General features: G+C 57.5%; 1 protein-coding gene across 22 annotated transcripts in view; it reads right to left on the bottom strand.

Annotated features, from left to right (window-relative positions):
• The window catches only part of TSNARE1 (t-SNARE domain containing 1), a 102784-nt gene that overhangs the window by 21259 nt on the left and 61902 nt on the right, over window positions 1–19623 (bottom strand). For all 22 annotated transcript variants that reach the window (XR_004627955.1, XR_004627954.1, XR_004627956.1 and 19 more), the window contains 3 exons: window positions 12737–12827; window positions 9652–9726; window positions 9108–9167 (listed from right to left, as the gene is read on the bottom strand). Coding sequence is in view for 17 of the 22 variants with exons in the window: in XM_034668690.1 (XP_034524581.1) it covers window positions 9108–9167; window positions 9652–9726; window positions 12737–12827 (226 nt within the window). In the remaining 5 variants the exon portion in view is untranslated. The remainder of the gene's footprint in view (window positions 1–9107; window positions 9168–9651; window positions 9727–12736; window positions 12828–19623) is intronic.

The raw sequence follows: 19623 nt of genomic DNA on the forward strand, positions 1-19623 counted from the left end.
ACGTGGACGCAAGCTGCACCTTCTCACAGGGCTGTGAACCCACCGAAAGCCCATTCTGGGGGCGGCCACGGGTCACAGTAGGGGTCTAGCTGCCAGGCAGGGGCTGCGGACACGGAGACATGGCCTCCCACATGGCAGTGTGCACACACCACCAGGGGCAGCGTGTCCTGCACACGCCCTCGCGGAGACTGGGTCCCAGGGAAGGGGAGCCAGAGGGCTTTTTATATCCTTTAATTCTGTATTGATTGCCTTAATTTACCAAATTTTGGAATTCAATTAAATGTGGCTTTTTCCTTCAATTAACGATCTGCTCTCTGACGGGGCTCTGCGCACAAGTGAGCGGACACCCTCCCCTGGAGTCAGGCTGAGTCAGGTGCTGAGTGGGCGTGCAGGGATGCCTGTGGGGGGCTGTCGTCTCCATCCTGCACACCCCACAGGAGTGAGGGAGTGCAGGATGCGGGAATGGGTCTCACTCTGGAACCACGGCTTCAGGCGGAAAACGTACAACAGCAAAGATGACCCATGTGCCCGCCTCAGCCCCTCCCGCCGTCAGAATGCCAGACGCCGGCTCTCAGCGTGCTCCCCACCGTCCCACCCCAGGTCAGCCGAGCTCTGCCTCACGTCAGGCAGACGTGTGGGTGCGTGGGTGTGTACGTACACCTGTGTGCATGTGCGAGAGAAGGGAATCAAAAGGTCAGCAGGAAAGGCTGCAGGATGGGCAGTGCCACTGGTGACCCTGGCTCCACCCTCCCAGCATGTCGGAGCTCCTTCCAGCCCACTGTCTCCAACACTCCCCACCACCCTGCGAGGGAGCACTGAGCCCATTTTACTGAGGAGAACACTGAGGCCAAGAGGCCACGGAGTCCAGAACAGGTAGGATGTAAAGCTGGGGCTCCGGATTCCAATTCCGACACATAGGAGCTCCAGGGCGAGAAGCGAAGAGGACGGTGCACCCCAGACCAGAGGCGTGGGAGGGACCGGCCTGAGCCCCTGGCTGGAGCAGCTTCCTCCCCAGCTGGCTCCATCCCCCACACTGCACCCGGGCCTCCTTGGCTCCTCTCCTACCCTCAGTCCAGCCCCAGGTACTGACTCTGACCACAGCACCCTCCCCCTGCCCAGAGACAGTGCTGGACAGCACCCTCCCCCTGCCCAGAGACAGTGCTGGGCAGATGGCAGGGGGCAGCCGCCACCCCTAGTCACCCAATTCAAGCCCCGAGCCCTGGTCAACCCCCTACGTGTGTCTGGGCAATGGGCTGGGACTGAAAGGCAGGGCTGGCCGTCCCTCATGGGACCTCCGTCTGAGGCTCCACGTCTCCAGCACATGCCACACTGGGCAGCACGGAAGGAGGCTTCGGAGGCTACCACCTGCCTGTTCTCTCCTTTCCCTTCGTGACAAGACCACCTTCCCACCCTCCTATGCCACTCGGGGCCAGGGGGCAGGGTGCTGGCCATGCCACGGCCCAGAATGCCCCCCCCCAGCAGCCTTCAGATGGTCTCGGCAGTGGGGGGAGCACCACCTTTCCTGCACACTCTCCAGGCCGGTGCTGGCCCGCCCCACGCCAAGCCCGGGGTATGGTGGACAGACAGCAAGAGTCCCATGCACCGATGGACTTGGCTGGGCACAGAAACCAACAAGTCACGCAAACAACGATTTCTGCTCAGTTTTGACAAAGGTCTGCAGAAGGCCCTGGTGGCCATGAGATGGCCACACCAGGAGCCACGGTAGGGACAAGGCGGGAGGCCGGGTGCTCCTTCTCTGCAGCGTGGCTCACGACCTGTAAGGTGGGTACGCTCACACTCAGGTAGAGGGTGGCAGTGCGGGTCCCCCACAGGGCGTGGTGAGGCCCCGCTAACACAGTTCTCCTTCCAAAGCCCATGTTCTGCCCCCACACCACACTACCGCGGGCGGAACCTCTTCCCCCAGAGTCAGCAGAGGCCTTTACAGAAATAAATACGTGGATAGATGAACATTAAATAAAAGAGCTAAAAAATCTGTTGACAAGCACTACTGGTCCAAGGTGGCAATCACCACCTCCCCTTCCCGGTGTGGGCGGGAGGAAGTGAGCGGTGCCGGGAGGACGGCCGGAGGAGGGGCTGGCACGGAGCCAAGCCATGGCTTCTGGCCCAGCACCGCACTCTCAGGGCCTCAGTGTCCTCATCTGCAGAATTGGACAAGGACCCCCCCCACCTCCCCAGCTGCTCATGACAGCTATGCCGCTGGTCTGACCCATCCCGCCTCCCTTCCAGGCGCTGCCAGGCACCCTCACACCCACCAAAGGGACTGTGCGGGGGGTCTCCTCGCCAAACGCTCACGCCTCGGCCCAGACGCAAACCCCAGGGTGCAACCCTCGCTGGCTTCACCCAGCCCCGTCTCCAACCCCATGGCATGCGGCTGACGCCCCCCCCCCCAACCAGAGTCAGGGAGGGGAGTGAGCGGGACGAATCACCTCGCTGCATCGGCCGGTGCACATGAAGATGACAGCCTGGCAGAAGCAGGAGGGGAAGCCGTGAGGGACCCTGCTGCCCCCAGGAGCAGCGCCAGAGCCACCTCCCCCAGGGGCCTGTCCCGGGCCAGGCCACGCAGCCACCCGCTCCACAAGGACGCAGCCTGGGCATGGCATTCGGGAAGCTTCCCCGATACACCTGACCATCCCCCGTGGTGAGAGCTGCCGAGGGCGCCCGTCTGTGCACGGGGACAGAAACGCAGGAAGGCTCATGGCAAGCACACACCCCGGGAGAAGGAGCTGGAAAAACCACCATGACGCCTACAGACCAACTGGCAAAGGCGGTCAGACACCGTGGGGGACACACAGGCCCAGGACATTACATGTAACCTTCCCTGGACTCAGGGGCCCGTGCAAGCGGCCCAACAGCTGGGGCAAAGGGTGCCCCATGCCCTCACCTGCACAGGTACGGCCAGCCCTCCCCTCAGCAGCTCACGACAAGACAGGGCAGCAAGACATGGCCTGGACCCCTGATCTCCTGAAAGGATCAGAAAGCGCCCCTTTATTCTCCTCACAAAGGCCCAGTTTGGGGATTAGGGATTTGCTGGCAAGGCGCTGGGGCCGGTGCAGAGGGGACAGCCGTGTGATGGTTTTCCAGCACGAGAGGCGGCCAACAAAGACGGCTTTCTCCTCCCTCCAAGGCCAATGGTTTGGGTCCCACTCTGTACGGAAGAAACCCACAAACCAATGTGACTGCTGGACCGCGGGGCTGAGAGAGGTTTCCCGTGAGAAGAGCCGAGGCGGGGAGAATGCGCAGCAGGCTCCCAGGTTCTTGGGAGCTCTGGGAAACAGGCCGCTTTCTCGCGCACTCCGACCCCAGGCTCCGCGCAAGAACGTCCATGACCCTGACGGGAGGGCAGGGGTCAGAGCGCAAGCCAGTCACGGGCTTGGGAAAACTGCTTCTGTTTAGCAGCCCAAGGCTGGTCATCAATTTCTCCAAATAATAAATGACTCTGTTTGTTAGCTGATGAACTTTCTGGAGACTCGTCAAAGTCCAGAATGTCAAAACTGGCATGACTATGGCAATCCGTCCCCCCACACCCACGTGAAATGACAGCACTGGGGCCCAGAGGCCAGAAGCACCCCCGCCCTGTGCCCGGTGGGGAAGTAGGACAGGATTTCCAGCGAACTCATGGAGATGAAGCATGTCTTTCCCACTGTGGCCGCAAACACATGGAGCTCTGGCGGAAATCTACGCCAAGCCGGCTGACGGCAGCACACGCTGTGGACCGTCCCCATCAAGGGGCAGCAATCAGCCCAGACACACCGGCACTGCCCACTGGCTGGGCCTGACCGAGTCTAAGACTGACCATGGACCCAGCCCGGAGGGCTGATGCCAGAGGGCTGACCTGCTCACAGCCACAGCCGGCACCCGGCTCAGATGGGAGAAGGTGGGCGGTGGGCGCCCCTCGCTCCCGCCAGGACCACCACCCTGCAGACAGCAGCCCTGACGTCTGTGAGAGCAGTGTCACAGCCACCCTGTGTTGAATAGGGTAGTATGTCATTTCACTGTTTACAGTTTGCACAATTCCTGGAAATAATCTAATCTTTCATAATTTCTCAGAAACAATGTTGACCATTCTCTTCCTTTTTAAAAAATGTTGAAAAACAACACATCTACAGTCCAACGCAAAATCAGAAATGCACAGGTCTGAATTCTTACAAAGAGAAGACTTGAGGCATGACACAGAACATCACTGGGACCCCCGACACGCCCCTCAGCTCCCAGCCGTCACGCTGCCCCCAACCAAGGGAAAGAGCGTCTGGCTTCCAACACCGCCCGTTACTTTGGCCTGGTTTTGACCTCTCTCCTCTCTGGTTTCAGGCTTCCTTGGCTTGACGCTCTGTCTGAGATCACACGGTGGGCCTTGCTGGCGACGGCTGGCTCTTCCTGGCGCTGTGGGCTCCGTGCGGGAATCTAGCACAAATGATGTGGCCGCCGCACCGCAGGCTGGCTGTCTTCCCAGCGCTGTGCTACCGCGTCAGTTGCTATGAGCGTTCTTCTGCGTGACTTCGGGTGAACACACATGTGCATCTCCACCGGCCGTGCACTTGGGGAGGGACTGCAAGGTCACAAGGAGAGACAATGTGTGACTCCGGGAAGCGTTTCAGTGTCCGGAGGGGTGGCGTCCATCTGCTTCCATCGGCACAGGCTTCCAGCTGCCCCACAGCCTCCCAGCGCTCGGGTGTGTGCGAGGGGACAGGCAGTGGCCGAGCACCGTGGGCACCCTCGGCCTGCTTCTGAGGACGTTCGTGCACTTACTGGCCACGTGCACGTCCCCTTTCATGACATGCCTGTCCCCTTTCATGATGTGCCTAAGGCTTTTGCCTTTTTGTGTTTTTGAAATGAGTCGTCTGCCTCTTTCTTACTGATTTCTGAGAGATCGTCATGGCTTACAGACATCAGTCCCTCCCAGAGATGCGTACGCGAACACCATTCACACTGTAGATTCCCTTGTCACTCGCTTAACGATGTGTTAATTTAAAGAAGTCGAGTTGATCTGCTTTATACTTGGGACTTCTTCATCTGTGTAAGAAATGTTGCTCGCCGTAAAGATGTGAAGACAGACTCCTGTGGGATCCCCTAGAGGCTTCCTTGCCGTATCTTTCACATGTAGGTCCACGACCCGGCCGAAGTGCTTCCGCGCATGGGAGGCGGGCTGCAGTAACGGACCTGCTGGCAATGGCAGTCCTGGGCATGCGCCCTCCTGGCCCCTCTCAGCCACATAAGAACGGACCACGGCCTGGAGCACTTTCTCACCAAGAGACAGAGGCTTCACAGCTGTGCCAGGCTTGCTGGCTCGTAAGACAACGTCTTTCCCTGTTTCAGACTCAAGGCAGACGCCTTTGTTCTGCGAAAGCACGTGCATCCCATGGCACCTGGCCAAGCCCACTGCTGTGTCTGTCCCCTGCGGGGAGGGGACAGGGTCCTTCTAATGCAGCACCAGAGGGATGCGTGCAAGCCAAAGGCCCTGCATCAACCGCCAGGAGGGACCCGCTGGCCACAGGGGACAAGCCCACTGCAGGAGATGATCCTGCTGGCTCTTCTCTTCGCAGGGACTGAATGCACTGTCTCCCTGGTGACTCCAAAACCAAGATGCAAGGCTAGGGGTGTCTGGACTCGGACTGGTCATTTGCTCAACAGAATCCTTTTTCCCAGTTCAAACCCTGGCCAACCCAGCATCGAGCCCTGAATGGACCCTCCATTCCCTACTGCACGGCAGCACCCTTGCCCAAACAGCTCTTCGAAGGCTTCTTCCTAGTCCTGACACTATTACAAATGGTTTCACTTTTTAAATTTCAGTTGCACACTGTCTTCGGCCGAGCACACACTGTTTTCTTGTATACTGACCCTGCTTCCATCACTTATTAGCTCTGAATTACTGCAGATTCATCCACCTTTCCCAGCAATGCAGTCATGCTGTCTCTGAGGGGGTTTCCTCCCCAGTTCTGCTCACACCTTATTTCTGTTTTGTGTCTTAGTGCAGTGGACACGCCCTCCAGTGCAGTGGGGAAAAGAACAGTAGCAGGCCCCGCGTCTCGTCCTCAGTCTCAGGAGGGAAGCTTTTAACAGCTCAGCAAAGTGGGGTGCTAACCATAGGGCTTGTGAGGACACCCCCACCAGATTAAAGGCGTTCCCATCCACCAGCCTGCTGAGAGTTCTGCTCCCTGCCCTCGGTGGGTGCCGAATTTTACCAAGTGCTCTTCTCTCCCTATTGAGATGATTGAGCAGATTTTCTGACTCTATGAACACGGCAGTTTACGTGCGTTATTTCTGAACGTAAACCAACTCCACCCCCCCAGAATAAGTCCCACTTTGTAACGATGTATTACCCTTTTATATATTGCTACATCTAGCCTACAAGTGATCTGGTTAGGGGTTTTCTCCTATGCTCATGAGAGAGCGTGTTACTTTCCTTTTTGTGACACGCTCATAGGAATTCAGAATCACAGTTTGCTGGCCTCGTAAAGCAAGATGATATGTATTCCCTCTTTTTGTATTTAAGAGTTTGTATAAACTGGTAATATTTATTCCTCAAATATCTGGAAGAATTCACCATTAAAATCACCTAGATCTAAAGTTTTCCTGGTGGGATTTTAACAATGGAAATTACTGATTTCATTTCTGTAAAAAATACCAGACTTTCCAGCCTTTCTGTATGTCTTTTCTAAAAGAAAAATTTGCATTTCACCCAAGCTGTCATATTTATTGACGTAAATAAAGTTGTATCATAGTATCTTCAAACTTCTATTTTTCCTAGTGTGTGGTATCCAGGACACAGTCACTGTCACTCCTGATACCAATAATTTGTGCTCTCTGTATCATGACTAATCTCGTGGGATTTATTATTAATCCTTCCAAAAAAACAAATGTTGGCTTTGTTGGATTTGTCCAATATGCATCTATTTTATATTTCATTGATTCTGCTTTTTCCTATTTTCTTCAACTTTAGTTTGGTGTTGCTTTCCCAGCTCCCTGAGATTGAGAACAAGCTCTGTGATTTTCACACGCTCCTCCTTCCAAGAGACGCGCTCAGAGCTCTGCGGCGGCTGCACCCGAGTCTGGATTCGTCGCATTGTCTTTGTTGTTCACTTCACGATGGCTTCCAATTCCCACTGTGATTTCTTCTGATTCATGGGTTCCTTCAAACTGTATTCTTTTCATTCCCAAGCTTGGAAATTGCCTTTTTGGTACCAATGTGAGTGTAACTGCGCTGATCCGAGAACGTACCCGGGGTCGTGTCATCCCCCTGCAACCCGTGGAGACCGGCTTTAGGGTCCAGACCGCACCGTGCACCCGGCAGGAACACACGCTCTCCTGTGGCTGGTGGCCACGTCTGCAGCGACCATCTGGCAGGGGCCGAGTCCTCAGATCCTCACCGAACTTTCCTGTTTCCTTCACCAGTCGTCTCAACAGGCTTGTTAAGATCTTCACCCGTGACTGTGGATTCACTATTTTCCTTTTTATTACTGCTGGTTTTGTCCTGTGTACTTTGAGGCCATGTCATCAGGCACGGAGGCAGAACCGCATCTTACATCTGACCTAGCACGCTGTCCCGCGAGGCACGTGCACTCTGACGCGGGCCCGGGGCGCCAGTCTTCCTGGCTCTGGGGCCGCGCGGTGTAACTCTAATTCTCAACACGATACTGGATGGGTATTTAACCGAGTCTGACAATCTGTGCCTTTTCATCAGAGGGGTCAGGCTGTTCTAATGGAGTTATAAACAACTTTGGTATAAATCTGCCATCTTACAACTTGTTTCCTGTGTTCCTTCCTGTTTTATTTTTTCTTTTTGGCTTTCTTTTAAATTAGTCAGATTTGTTTTATTACTTCACGTTTCTATTAACTTACTGAATAATTCATACTCTCGTGTTGTCCTTCGGTGTCCCCCACGTAAGGTGACATGCACCACGGGCTTACCGCGAGCTGCCTGAGGCCACGGCTCCTGTCCCTTCTCCAAGGATGCAAACGCCGCTCACTCGTCCTCCTTGCTACCGCCAGCCAGGCTCTTGGACTTGCTCCACAGGCCAGCCCCACAGGGAGGGAGCATCGTTCAACAGCCAACGTGAAGTCAGATGCATCCACATGTCAGTGTTTCCAGGACGCGCGGCCCCTTCCCGCAGCTGCCTGGCTGCCCGGGACCACTTCCCTCAGCTCCTGTCACAGTTCTGTCGATGGTAAGTTCCATCCCTGTATGTTTCTCTAAAAATGTTTTCATTCTACCCTCACTTCTCAAAAATATTTTCAGCGAGTGGAGAACTCCACGTGAGCAATGACTTTCTCTCAGCATTTTAACGACACCTCCCCATGTCGTCCGGCTTCCAGGGATCTGCCTCAGACGTCAGGCGTAAGTCTTGTCCCTCCTTGAAAAATGACGTGACTTCTTTTCTTGCGCTTTAATCTGCTTTTAGGATTTTGTCTTTGGTTTTCAAAATTTTATTATGATATGAGTAAGGGTACATTTATCCTGTTTATCACAGAGGTTCTTCAAGCCGTGGCTTGAAATATTTGGACAGCCTTGGAAAATCCTCAGCCGTTACACGGTCAAACGCTGTTCCTGTCCACTCTCTCCCCTGCTCATCCGGGACTCTGGGCGTACACGCCTCCCATTTCTATCAGGTTCTGCTCCCAGGAGGGCTGGTCAGGTCCAGGTCAGTCCCGAGCAGCAAGCGGAACTATCCACACTCAGGACTCCGTCTTGGGCCCATACCACGGAACTAAGGTCAAAACACCAGGTTTTTTTGTTGTTGTTGTTTTTGTTTTTGTTTTTAAGATTTTATTTATCTGACCGAGAGAGAGAGAGAACACAAGTAAGGGGAGAGGGAAAGGGAGAAGCAAGCTCCCCGCTGAGCAGGGAGCCTGATGCAAGGCTCGATCCCAGGACCCCAGGATCACCACCTGAGCCGAAGGCAGACGCTTAACTGACTGAACCCCCCAGGTGCCCACAAAATGCCAGTTTTTGAAAAGACTCTTCATCAAGTCAGACCCCTCAGATGGGGCCTCTGCCCCGAGTGGTTCCCGCTCCTCCCCAAGCACAAAGGGCACTGGACGCTGTGCCGGCACCTAACGTCCACGGGCCACAATAATCACTCGGCACCCACCTGCTGTTTGCCACCCCGCTGTGCCGTGGGAAGCAGGGCTCTGGACTTTTCTGCAATTTTCTGTTAAAGAATGGAGAGAGACAGGAGAACAGAAAACGTGGGGAGGAGAAGAAATGGTCAGATAAGCACAAGGCAGCGGACAAGGCCTCACAGCAGAGCCCGCCTTCAGCTCCGTGACAGGACCAAGCTGTCCTGGGCCTCGGGAAAGCTGGGTGCCGGGCTGGGCTCTGCTGACAATCTGGTGGATGGCTCCCTCCCCCACACGTAAGTCCTGGGTCTCGGCGTCCTCACCTGTCGGAACAGGTCTTCTTCCAGCTGCCAGATGCCTCTCGGGCAGCAGCCGCCGGTAAACGTCCTTCACCGCACACGCTCTGAGGTGCGGCTCCTGGCAGCTGCCGGCCATCTACAGGCCTGGCCCTCCCTCTGCTCTAGGGGATGGGACCGCACCAGGCCAACCCAGGGACAACACTGCCGGGTGGGGGGGGGGGCACGCACCGGGGCCCGAGGCCCACCCCCCGCTGACCCTCTCCCCGGGGAGCCACACCTTCTGCACCACACCGTAGCACTGAATAGCATCGGACAGCTGAGTTCTCAGGCGCTCCAGCTGAAGTCGCTCCTGCTGCAAAGAGAGAACGTGGGCTCTAAGGACAGCCGAGGCCTTGTCCTGCCCGTGGCCTCCTCCATCCCTGGGGCGCTTCAGCTCCCCAGCGCCCCGTCCCCCCCCGCCCCGCAGTCTCACGCTGCCATCACCGCGCTGCTGTTAGACTGCCCTGACCACCACCTGACACCATCCCAGCCGATCCCGCTTCTCCAACCCCGGCCACAGAGCAAGGCGCTGCTCCAACACGCTATGCGTGTCTGGTCCCCACAGCGAGAAGTGTCATGACTTCTACCTGACAGCTCAGGAAGCCTCAGCCTGAGTTCTGAGTGGCCCGTTCAGGGCCACACCGGGGGTGGAGCCAGGCCACGAAGGCCGCGGACTCCAGGGCCCCACGGAGAATCACACACCAGGCTGGGTCTCGCCCCCAGTGGCAGAACCGCACTCATCGACCCTCCCTCCCACCGGCAGGCGTTCGGCAGCGCGCACGGCCTCCACCCCTCCACTGAAACAAGACTTCACATCTTGTTCACCAACGCGCCCGGTGCCCAGGATGATGCTGGCACAGAGCTGGCCCAGCAAGGGGACGGACAAGTGGGCCCCAGAACCTGGTGCTGCCTGCTCTGGTCTGTGTGAGCACCACCAGGCCGCCAGGACCCAACCCTCATGCCTCTCCACGTGGCACAGGCACAAAGCCACGCCCATGCCCTGTGCCCTTGCCCCAGGACCACGATGTGGACTCCTGGCCCCTCCTGCCCCCTCATCCCCTAGGAGAAGCCGACCCTCATCTCAAGTCACAGACAGCCCGCCCCCTGCCAGGAGGCTTCTCTCTATCTCCCACCGGAACTCGGCCCCCGAGCTTGGTGCCCGCCCCTCCACCGCCACGTGTGACCCCCTGCAGGACAGCAGGGTCAGGGGCACCGGCCTTCCGATGGGCACTTTTCAGAGGGCTCAGCGTGGTCCCCATGTGACTGTGGCTGAGAAGCCCTGTGTGGTGTCTGGGGCAGGTTCTCGCGAGGGGCACCCTACGTGTGTCCCAGGACAGAGCCAAGCACAGGGACTCTTCAGTGCTCTCTGCGCTGTGTGACCCAGCATCAGCCCCAGGTGACGGGCACAGCCTTCTCTCCAAGGGAGCAGGGAGCAATTCCAGCCCCTCCCACTCAGGCTGTCCTACCACCGAGCCATGAGAGCCTCATCGATGTCCTTCTCCCAGCATCTCGCACACAGTAGGTGTTCAATCAGTGTTTGCTGGGCTCTCAGATGGGTGGATGGATGGGCAGACGGGTGGCTACGTGGGTGAGTGGACACACGGAAGGACACATTAGGCTAAAGGCGATCCCTTCACCCCCCCAGGGAACTCAAGCTCGGAGTCTCAGGGCACACAGGTGACAACAGGGACTGTGGACCCGGAAAAACCAGAGTGGCAATCTAGCTGAGACTCCTCGCTGGCTGCAATGCTTCGCAGACACTCTCCGGGCCTCAGCGTCCCTCAAGATAGAAAGGGCTGAGGACAGCATCAGGCAGGACGTCCAGAAGCGCTCAACGTGAGCAACTGTCAGAGCCAACAGTGGGAGGTGCCCGAGACACGCCCTCAGACAAGTCAGCAAACAAACGCATGGCGTGGACCCCCCAGAGCCCAAGAGCAGAGAGCAAAGCCACACGTGAGAAGGTGACACACACACCGCAGAAGCAGTGTGGACGATGGTGCTGTCCACACGACCTCCCCCTGCAAAGAGCCACAGCGATTTGCACCAGCGTCCAGGACCAGGCACTCGTGTGTCGTCCTGAACCACCAAGGCCATGACTAAATCGTGGGCAGAGCAGAGTGCTGAGCAGGTCCCAGAGCCAAAGACGGCGGGCACACGCTGTCCACCCGTCATGGACAGTGGACCCCTGCTCCCCAGACGCTCCTTCAATAATCAAAGCTTAACTCAGACTTCGCAGCTGGGCCTACGTTTCCATGAGAGGATAATTTACCTTTCCTAAGTAGAATGTACTCATTTTAACTCAATGGTTCATAACTGCTAGTTGTGCCGTGACCACCAGCTGGTTTCAGAACATTTCCATCACCCCAGAAAGTTCCTCGGGACCCCCTGCAGCCCGTCCCAGCTCCCCTCCCAGCCACACAAGCCCCGACCCCTGCAGTCGGCACAGGCCTGCGTTTTCTGGACACTCCAGACACTGGGGGCCACACTGCACGTGGCATCTGCACCGGCCTCTTGCTCAGTGGACCGCTGTGGTCATCGGGTAGTGGCAGTGTCAGCTTCTCTGGCCTGTCACGAAGCTGTTGTGCACCTTCCACACCACAGTCCGACCTCTGTCTGCAGAGGCTGCACTTCCGTATCCCAGGCTGCGCAGGTGCCCGGGGCAGCATGTGCTGAGCGAGGACCAGCTACAACTTTACTCGTGGTCACAGCCCCTGTCCCAGGACGGCCGAGGGTTTCAGAGTATTTAACGTTTTGTGACACACATCTTCCAACCTTTGGGGAATGGGACAGGACCTGGATAACAAAGATGGGGATTGCTGACCTAGTAAAAGGGGGTGAACAGAAGTAAGTGGCCAAGGGGAAGGGCTGCAGTGGTGGGGGAGGGGCTGCAGTGGTGGGGGAAGGGTTGCATGGGGGAAGGGGCACAAGGTGATGTGATGAGGGTCAGGGCTGTGGAGGGGCCGTGGCTCCAAGGATGCTGGCAATTGCGACCACGGCGATTATGTGTGTGCTCTGATGATGGGCGCTGGCGTGGCCTGGGAACAGCAGTAGCTGTGGTGAGGGGTGGCAGGGTGGGTGACAGGGAGGTGGGGGGGAAGGGGTGCCATCCGTCTCCGTCCAGATAACCAGGCCAGGACTCAGGGCCTCCGCAGCAGCGTCCGGCATACGGTGGGTGCCTACCGAGCGCACTGAGCTCTGCCCAGGCCAGCACAAGCATCCTGGCCCCACCAATCACCCCAGGGCCCCCCCTGCCACAGCCCCCCAGCCCCAGGCCTTCTCCCCCTCCCACCCTCCAGCCCCCCACAGCCTCCAGGGCCACATACCCGGGAGCAGCCCCGCAGGAGCTCCGTCATCTGCCTCATGGCGCTAGTGCTGGCCGCGATGGTCTTGTTGGTCTCCTGCTGCGCCGTGTGCCTGAGGCAGGCCAGGGTGGGAGCCAGAGAAGAGAGAGGACAGGGAGGGACGGAGGGAGGGGAAGGCCACGGAGACGGGCCGGGCGGCAGAACGGTAACCAGACAGACAAGAGCAGGAGCAGGGAGGCAGGGGTTGCATGTGGTGAAAGAGGGAACAGGAGCAGGAGAGCCAGCAGGAAACACAGAGCCAGAGGCACAGGGCAGCCACGGGAGGGGACGAGGATTGGAGGCCCAGAGACAGACAGACAGACACACCCACAGATGGAGAAGGCAGCGACAAGGGTGAGGAAGGAGGGAGAGAATGACAGGGGTGAGCTTGGACTGGGGTGGACGGCCCACAGCGCCCATCACACCCGCATGGCCGCTGCACACCCCACATGTAAGCCGTGTCTGGGCCACGGCCTGGGCCCCCTGGTCTGGGGGTCAGCGCCTGCACCGCCTGAGGACCAGCCAGGAGCCTTCCCTGGGGGAAGGGCCCCCTGGGGGTCAGCAAGGTCATGAACTTGGGGGAGCAGGGTGGCAGCAGACATCCCTGGGACCACAGCCTCTGTGGGCCAGGATGGCTCTCCCACCTCCAGAGCCAAGAACACTGGTGGCCGGGCCCAGGTCTGTGGTTCTGAGTGTGACCTCGAAGGGACTGAAAAGACCAGCTCCTCACCTGCTTGGGGGGTGCCCACGGCCCCCCTGGACGGAGTGACACCTGGGGCGAACCCTGCCCTCGGGCCTTCTGCAGGCTCAGGCACCGGAAAAGAGCCCTCCTGACCATTGGGGCTGCAGGCTGATGCCCCTCTACTCCCTGCAGGACCCTGCGCGGCAGGCGTGGGGACACCATCTGACCTGGGCCTGGGTCCCTGACACCTGCCCTTGGGCCACACAGAGGGTGCAGCACAGAGCGAGGCGGGGGGAGCGGGACGGAGAGGAGCCCCCAGGCTAGCCTGGGAGGGGCCGCCCGAGGACCCCAGCGTGAGCACCCTTCCCACCAGGCCACCAACGGATTACGGGAAAGCGTGGAATATGGTTCTTCCCCTCAGATTCACTCACATCGCCGCGCACCACTGGGCCCCCCCATTCTCCTTGCTGCACCCCTCCTGTGACCCCCACAGTCCCTCCCACCCCACGGCCCCTCCCAGCATGGGGCCACGCTGCTCAAGGGGCTTTGCTGGCTCCTCGCCTCCCTGACCTCCCGTGTCTGCTTCTGCACCTCAGGCCCTGGACCACCCTCTTCGCCCCCCATGCTCACCTCCTGGGGCTCTCCTTTAGCCTCGTGGCCTGAAGTCACCTGCGTGCCACCATCCCCCAGGCACGCCCACACCTGGGCCTGAACTCGGGCCTGGTCCCGCCAGCAGCCCACTGAGCACCTCCACCCAGATGTCCAATGGGCATCTCGAACTCCACATGCCCAAACCGCCCACCCCCCGCAGGCCCACCCACGGCAACTCCGTCCCTCTAGTCCCTCCAGCCAAAGCCCTGGGGTCGCCCTTCCCAAAGCCTCTCTCCTCTCGTTCTTGAGAGCAGCACGACCCTCGGGCACTGACCCAGACTCCAGCCGCCTCTCGTCCATTGCTCCCGTGTGCCCCCAACCAGGCTCCCGCCAGCCCCCTCATGCCCAGCGCTGCATACACCCCACGGCACCCCGCAGCTGGGACATCCCGTTACAGGAGTCTGGCCACGCCCTCCAAACCCCAGAGCTCTTGGGCATGGCCACGTGTGTTCCATGGAAGCATAGTCCCCACTCCTGTCACCTCGTCCCCCTGTTCTCACCGTGCTGGACAGAGCCTGCCTCGCTGCGCACGCCCCCCGGCCACCTCTGCAGCCACCCTGATGGACAACGGGTACGGGCAGCCACACCCAGGGCCTGGGACCAGGAACAGCCGTCCAGACAGAGGGCACTGGACAGACAGGGGCAGCAGGGCAAGTGCCTCCAGTTCACGGAGGCCACCTCCCCCAGGAGGGCAGGCTCGCCCCCACCCCACACTTGTCCCTGCCCCTACCACCCTCTCCACTTCTGCCCTGATGCCACCAACTCCCGTCAGGGAATACGTCAGTCACACAAAGTGCTCGCGTTCCCGCCCCACTGTGCCCACGGCTTCACGGAGCCTCTTGCTAGGACGCAGAAGCAGTGAGCGGAGACAGCCCCTATCACGGACTGGGACAGCCAACGTTCTCATGTTTCGTTAAGGATCTCTGCTACAGTGTTGGCGAGTGACGTACAGTATTTTTTCTCCTAGACTCCTTGCTCAGGTGTTGGCATCAGCCCAGTGCTGGCCTAGGAAAGGTGAGCACTGTCTGCATTCTGGGGGAGCGTGTGCTGTTGCTACGACCTCTCTCAACACCTGATCCTGGGTGTTTGTGGGAATGTTTTTAAGGACACATGTACGTCTTCCAATTATAGACATAGAGCTATTTAGATTTTCCCTTTCTTTCCAAGTCAGTTTTGAGAATTCATGTCTTTTGAAAATTTTGCTGGTTCATCTTAAGTTATGAAATATCAATTTATTGTCATACTAGATTCACAGTATTTCCCCATCAGCCTTTTCGTGTTGGATCTGGAGTCCTGGTCTCTCTTATTCCTTTTCTGTTTCTATTATTGGTTTGTGTTTTATTAATGAATGAACTTTATTGTATCTATACGCTCTCTCTCTCTCCTTCCTTTGTGACCAGCTTGCTGGCTTCTGAGGCGGCCTGTAAGATGCTGGTTTTCTGTGTTCTCTGCTGTGAGCAAGCGAGCCCCGCTTCCCCCTTTCCATGGCCCCTCTCACTGTGTCTGCAGCCCTCCCTCCTCATGTTTCATTTTCTGCCCGTCTCCTCCCGTTCATGGCGGCACAGGCTGTCCGTGTCAGATACCCCGTCGTGCTGTGAGGGGATCTCTCTATGAGGCTCTTTATTAAAACAAGCAGCATGGAGATGGGCCATCTCCAGATGTCCTTATGGCCCTGGCTGCCTTGACCTGACCGATGGGCGCCCCCCCCGGACCCCCCGTGATAGGGATAATAGATCATGACCAAGAGATTTCATCCCAGGAGCGCAAGGCTGGCCTAACACTCAAAGAACAATGAATGAAATGCTCATATATACAGAATAAATTTTAAAAGGAGAAAACCATCTCCATAAATTACACGGAAAAAGCATTTGATAAAATTCAACACGTATTCATTATAAAAACTCTAGGAAAACCAGAACAAAGAAGGGAACTTGTTCAGCTGGATAAAGAGAAGCTAACAAAGTCCCAGGACACAAGGCAACACACACAATCAGGTGAATTTCTGTGTACTTACAGCCAACAACTGCAAAGTAAAATTTAAATAATAATAATTTGTATAATAGTATAAAAAACACAGAATCTTTAATGATAAATTGAATAAAATACACACAAAACCTGCACACTAACCCTACAAGGAACTGCTAGAAGAAACGAAGAAAGGGAAGAACATATAAATCAGGGAAATCCTGACCATATTCATGGGCTGAAAACTCAAGATTGTTAAGCGGTCAATTCTCCTCACGTTGGTCTGCAGAGTCAATGCAATCTCAAGTAAAATTAAAGCAGGACGGGAACGCAGCAGAAGTTGACAAGCTATTCTCAAATCGATATTGAAATACACAGCACCGGAAGAATCCAAAACAATTCCACAAACAGACAAAGCTGTAGGCGTCCACAGCGGTGTCAGGACGTACTCTAAACCAGTGATTAAGACAACACGGTGCTGTCAAAAACACAGACATACAAACCAACGAGACAGAATAACCCCAAATGCAGCCACACATACACGATAAGTAATTTTCAGGAAAGGTGCCAAGGTACTCACAAGAGGGAAAGGATAATTCTCTCAACAAATAGTGTTGGAATAACTGGATAATCACGCTAAAAACAAAAAAATTAGCCTGGACTCCCGCCCCATTGTGCATTCCCAGGGGCTCAGGGGAGCTCAGGGGAGCTCAGGGGCTCATGCAGGACACACGGTAGGCAGCCAGCAAGACCCAGGAGCCCCCCAGCCTCCGGAGGCCAGGCAAGTAAGTGGAAGGGGAACCGCCCAACCAAGGCTGCACAGGGAGGCAGGGGTCAGGCGGCTAAGTGAGGGGCCATGTTGCACACACAGTGTAGCCAGGGTGGGCAATCAGTGGTCAAAGGAGGGCCTGGAGGCTAAGGCCCAGGAGCTGTGAAGGAGCAGAGCAGGGAGGAGACATGTTTGGGCAGGAGGGCCAGGGCGGGTGAGGGGCACCCATGGCCAACAGCCGCGTCTCTGCAGGGGACAGCGGGCCATGGGAATGCCATGGATGTGCACTCCCCCAACACCCCAACATGGGACGGAAGAGAAGGAAAGAGGCTGGAACAAGGAGTAGGAGCCAGCAAAGGAGAGTGACACATGACCCACCCCAGGGAAGGCAAAAGCCCAGGAGAGCACCGGGGCTGCACAGGCTAGAAGCTTCTAGAAGGAGGGACGATCTCAACAAAAAGACAAAAAACCCAATTCAAAATGGGCAAAAGGTCTGAACACACATAAAAGACATAAAAATGGTCAACAGGCCTGTGAAAAGATGCTCCGTGTCATCAGTTATCAGGAAATACAAACCAGGGTCCCAGCGAGAGAGCACCTCGTCCCCACCAGATGGCCATGGTCACAGCGGGTAACAAGTGTTGGCGAGGACGTGGAGCAGCCGAAGCCTCACGCGCTGCTGGTGGGAAGGTAAAGCAGAGCGGCTGCTGTGGAAAACAGTCCGGCAGCGCCCCAACGTTACGCACAGCAATCCCACGCCTAGGTATCCACACGAGAGAACTGAAAACACACGTCCACACGCGCTTACAGCAGCCTGCCTCATTACAACCAAGACGGAACCATCCCAGGCCGTCAGTTGGTGAATGGTATGTCTTAGCCCGCACAGGCTGCTGTAACAAACACCACGAGCCGGACACTGCAGAGACAGCAGACACGTCTTCTCACGGGGGAGTCTGGACGTCCAGGATCGGAGCGCTGGCGGCTTCCATGTCGAACGAGGACCACCTTCCAGTTCAGAGACAGCATCTCCTCCCCACTCTTCACAGGGTGGGAGGGGCCAGGGAGCTTCTGGGGTCCTTTTACAAGGGCTGCCCCCATAGGACCGGCAAGCAACCTGAGGCCCCACCTCCTAGCACCATCCCCCTGGGGTTAGGTTTCCACCTAGGGATTTGGAGGGACATCCGTACAGCGGCATACTGCTCAGCTGTACACAGGAGTGAAGGACAGGTCCGTGCCCTGCTGCAAAGCAACGTGATGTGCCCTGCATCCTCCTGGAGTCACTGGTCCCTTCCCTTCTGCCAGCAGGATGGGAAATAGCAGAAACCGGTCCCCTTCCACCTTTCCCTTGGTCCTTCCTAGATATGTTCAAAATCCCTTCCCCTTCACTCCCTTGTCCCAAGGACATCCAAAAGCCTTAGAAGGCCTGCGTGGAACAGGTTGGGCTGGGGATGGTACTGCCACCCTAGAGCTACGCCCTTGGGTAGGTTCTGGGAAACCAGGAGGAACCTGCCCGTGTTTTGTGGGCCCGGCATGTGCTCACCGACCCCAGAGCCCCCGAGGCAAGCCCCCAGGCCTGCCCTTACCCAGTCCAACAGGCAGGGCCGAGGCTATCCCCCAGCACAGCAGCATGGCCATCAGGGATGCTCAAGGGTCCCAGCTGCCTGAAGTCGGGAAGGTCACCAGTCAGGCAGGAGCTCAGCCCGACCCACCAGGCCGAGGGGACGGTTGTCAGGTCCTGCATGGCAATCCTCCCTGCCTCTCCTGCAGTTCCCTCCACCCACAGTGACAGCTTACTCCTCCAACTTGTCTTCACGGCCATCCATCATGCCATGGCCTTCTAGAACCTTCCACTGGCTTCCCACTGGTTTGGAAATAAAGCCCGAGCCATGTGCCGGGCCTACGAGGCCCACGTGGTGTAGCCTGTGCCCACCTCACTAAACCCCGGGCTGCAGGCCCCCGCTCTGGGGGCTCCTCCAACACGCCCACTGCTGCTTTCCAGTCGACGGCAGTTTGAAGAGTGGCTGCAAGTTTTTGACTGTTCTCCCACCGAGAGGTGGGGTTGAGTCCCTTCTCCTTGAATTTGGACAGGCTCATTCCCACCTTCTTCGCTACAGCGTCTGCTCCCTGAACTGAAGGAGTTCAGCACCCATGAGGCCACCATGCCTCAGGGAGCCCAAGCCACGTGAGAGCCCGTGCACGGATGCTGCAGGGGACATCCGGGCTGAGTTCTGTGTCAGGCTGCTGACCGTCAGTGGTGAAAACACTTCCAGATTCTCCCGCCCCAGCCGCAGAGGCACCCCAGCTCTGTGTGCTCCCAGCTGAGTCCCAGACATCCTGGAGCCGACACCAGCTTCCTCACAGCACCTGCCAAACTGTCTCGCCCGCTCCGAGGCTTTCAGTCCCACGGGCCTCCAGGCCTTGAGCCTGGCCCCAGGGCTGCTGTCATGTTTCCCCTAGAGACACAGCTGAACATCATGTCCCACTCCTGACAGCGTGCCCAGGTGCAGACAGCAGATGCACGCACCTCTAACACCCAGGGAGCCGTCCGTGCAGCTGTGTGCTCGCCCGAGGCCGGGAAAGCCCTCCCGCCCCTGCCCCAGCTCTCTAACGCAGCCCGGGAGGAGTGAGCGGCAGATCTCAGGTCAGCCCAGGTATGGGGCCAACGCCTACGCGGATGACTTCCGACAGCAGAGGACAGAGCAGGCTGGAAGTGCAACCCCCCAACCCTAGTTCTTAAGCCAGTCCCAGCTCCGTCTCTGAAGCCATGTGCGCTCGTGATGGTGCGGGAATGAGAGGCCCACG

The sequence above is a fragment of the Ailuropoda melanoleuca genome, chromosome 9 (genome assembly GCF_002007445.2).
Source record: "Ailuropoda melanoleuca isolate Jingjing chromosome 9, ASM200744v2, whole genome shotgun sequence".
NCBI lineage: Eukaryota > Metazoa > Chordata > Mammalia > Carnivora > Ursidae > Ailuropoda > Ailuropoda melanoleuca.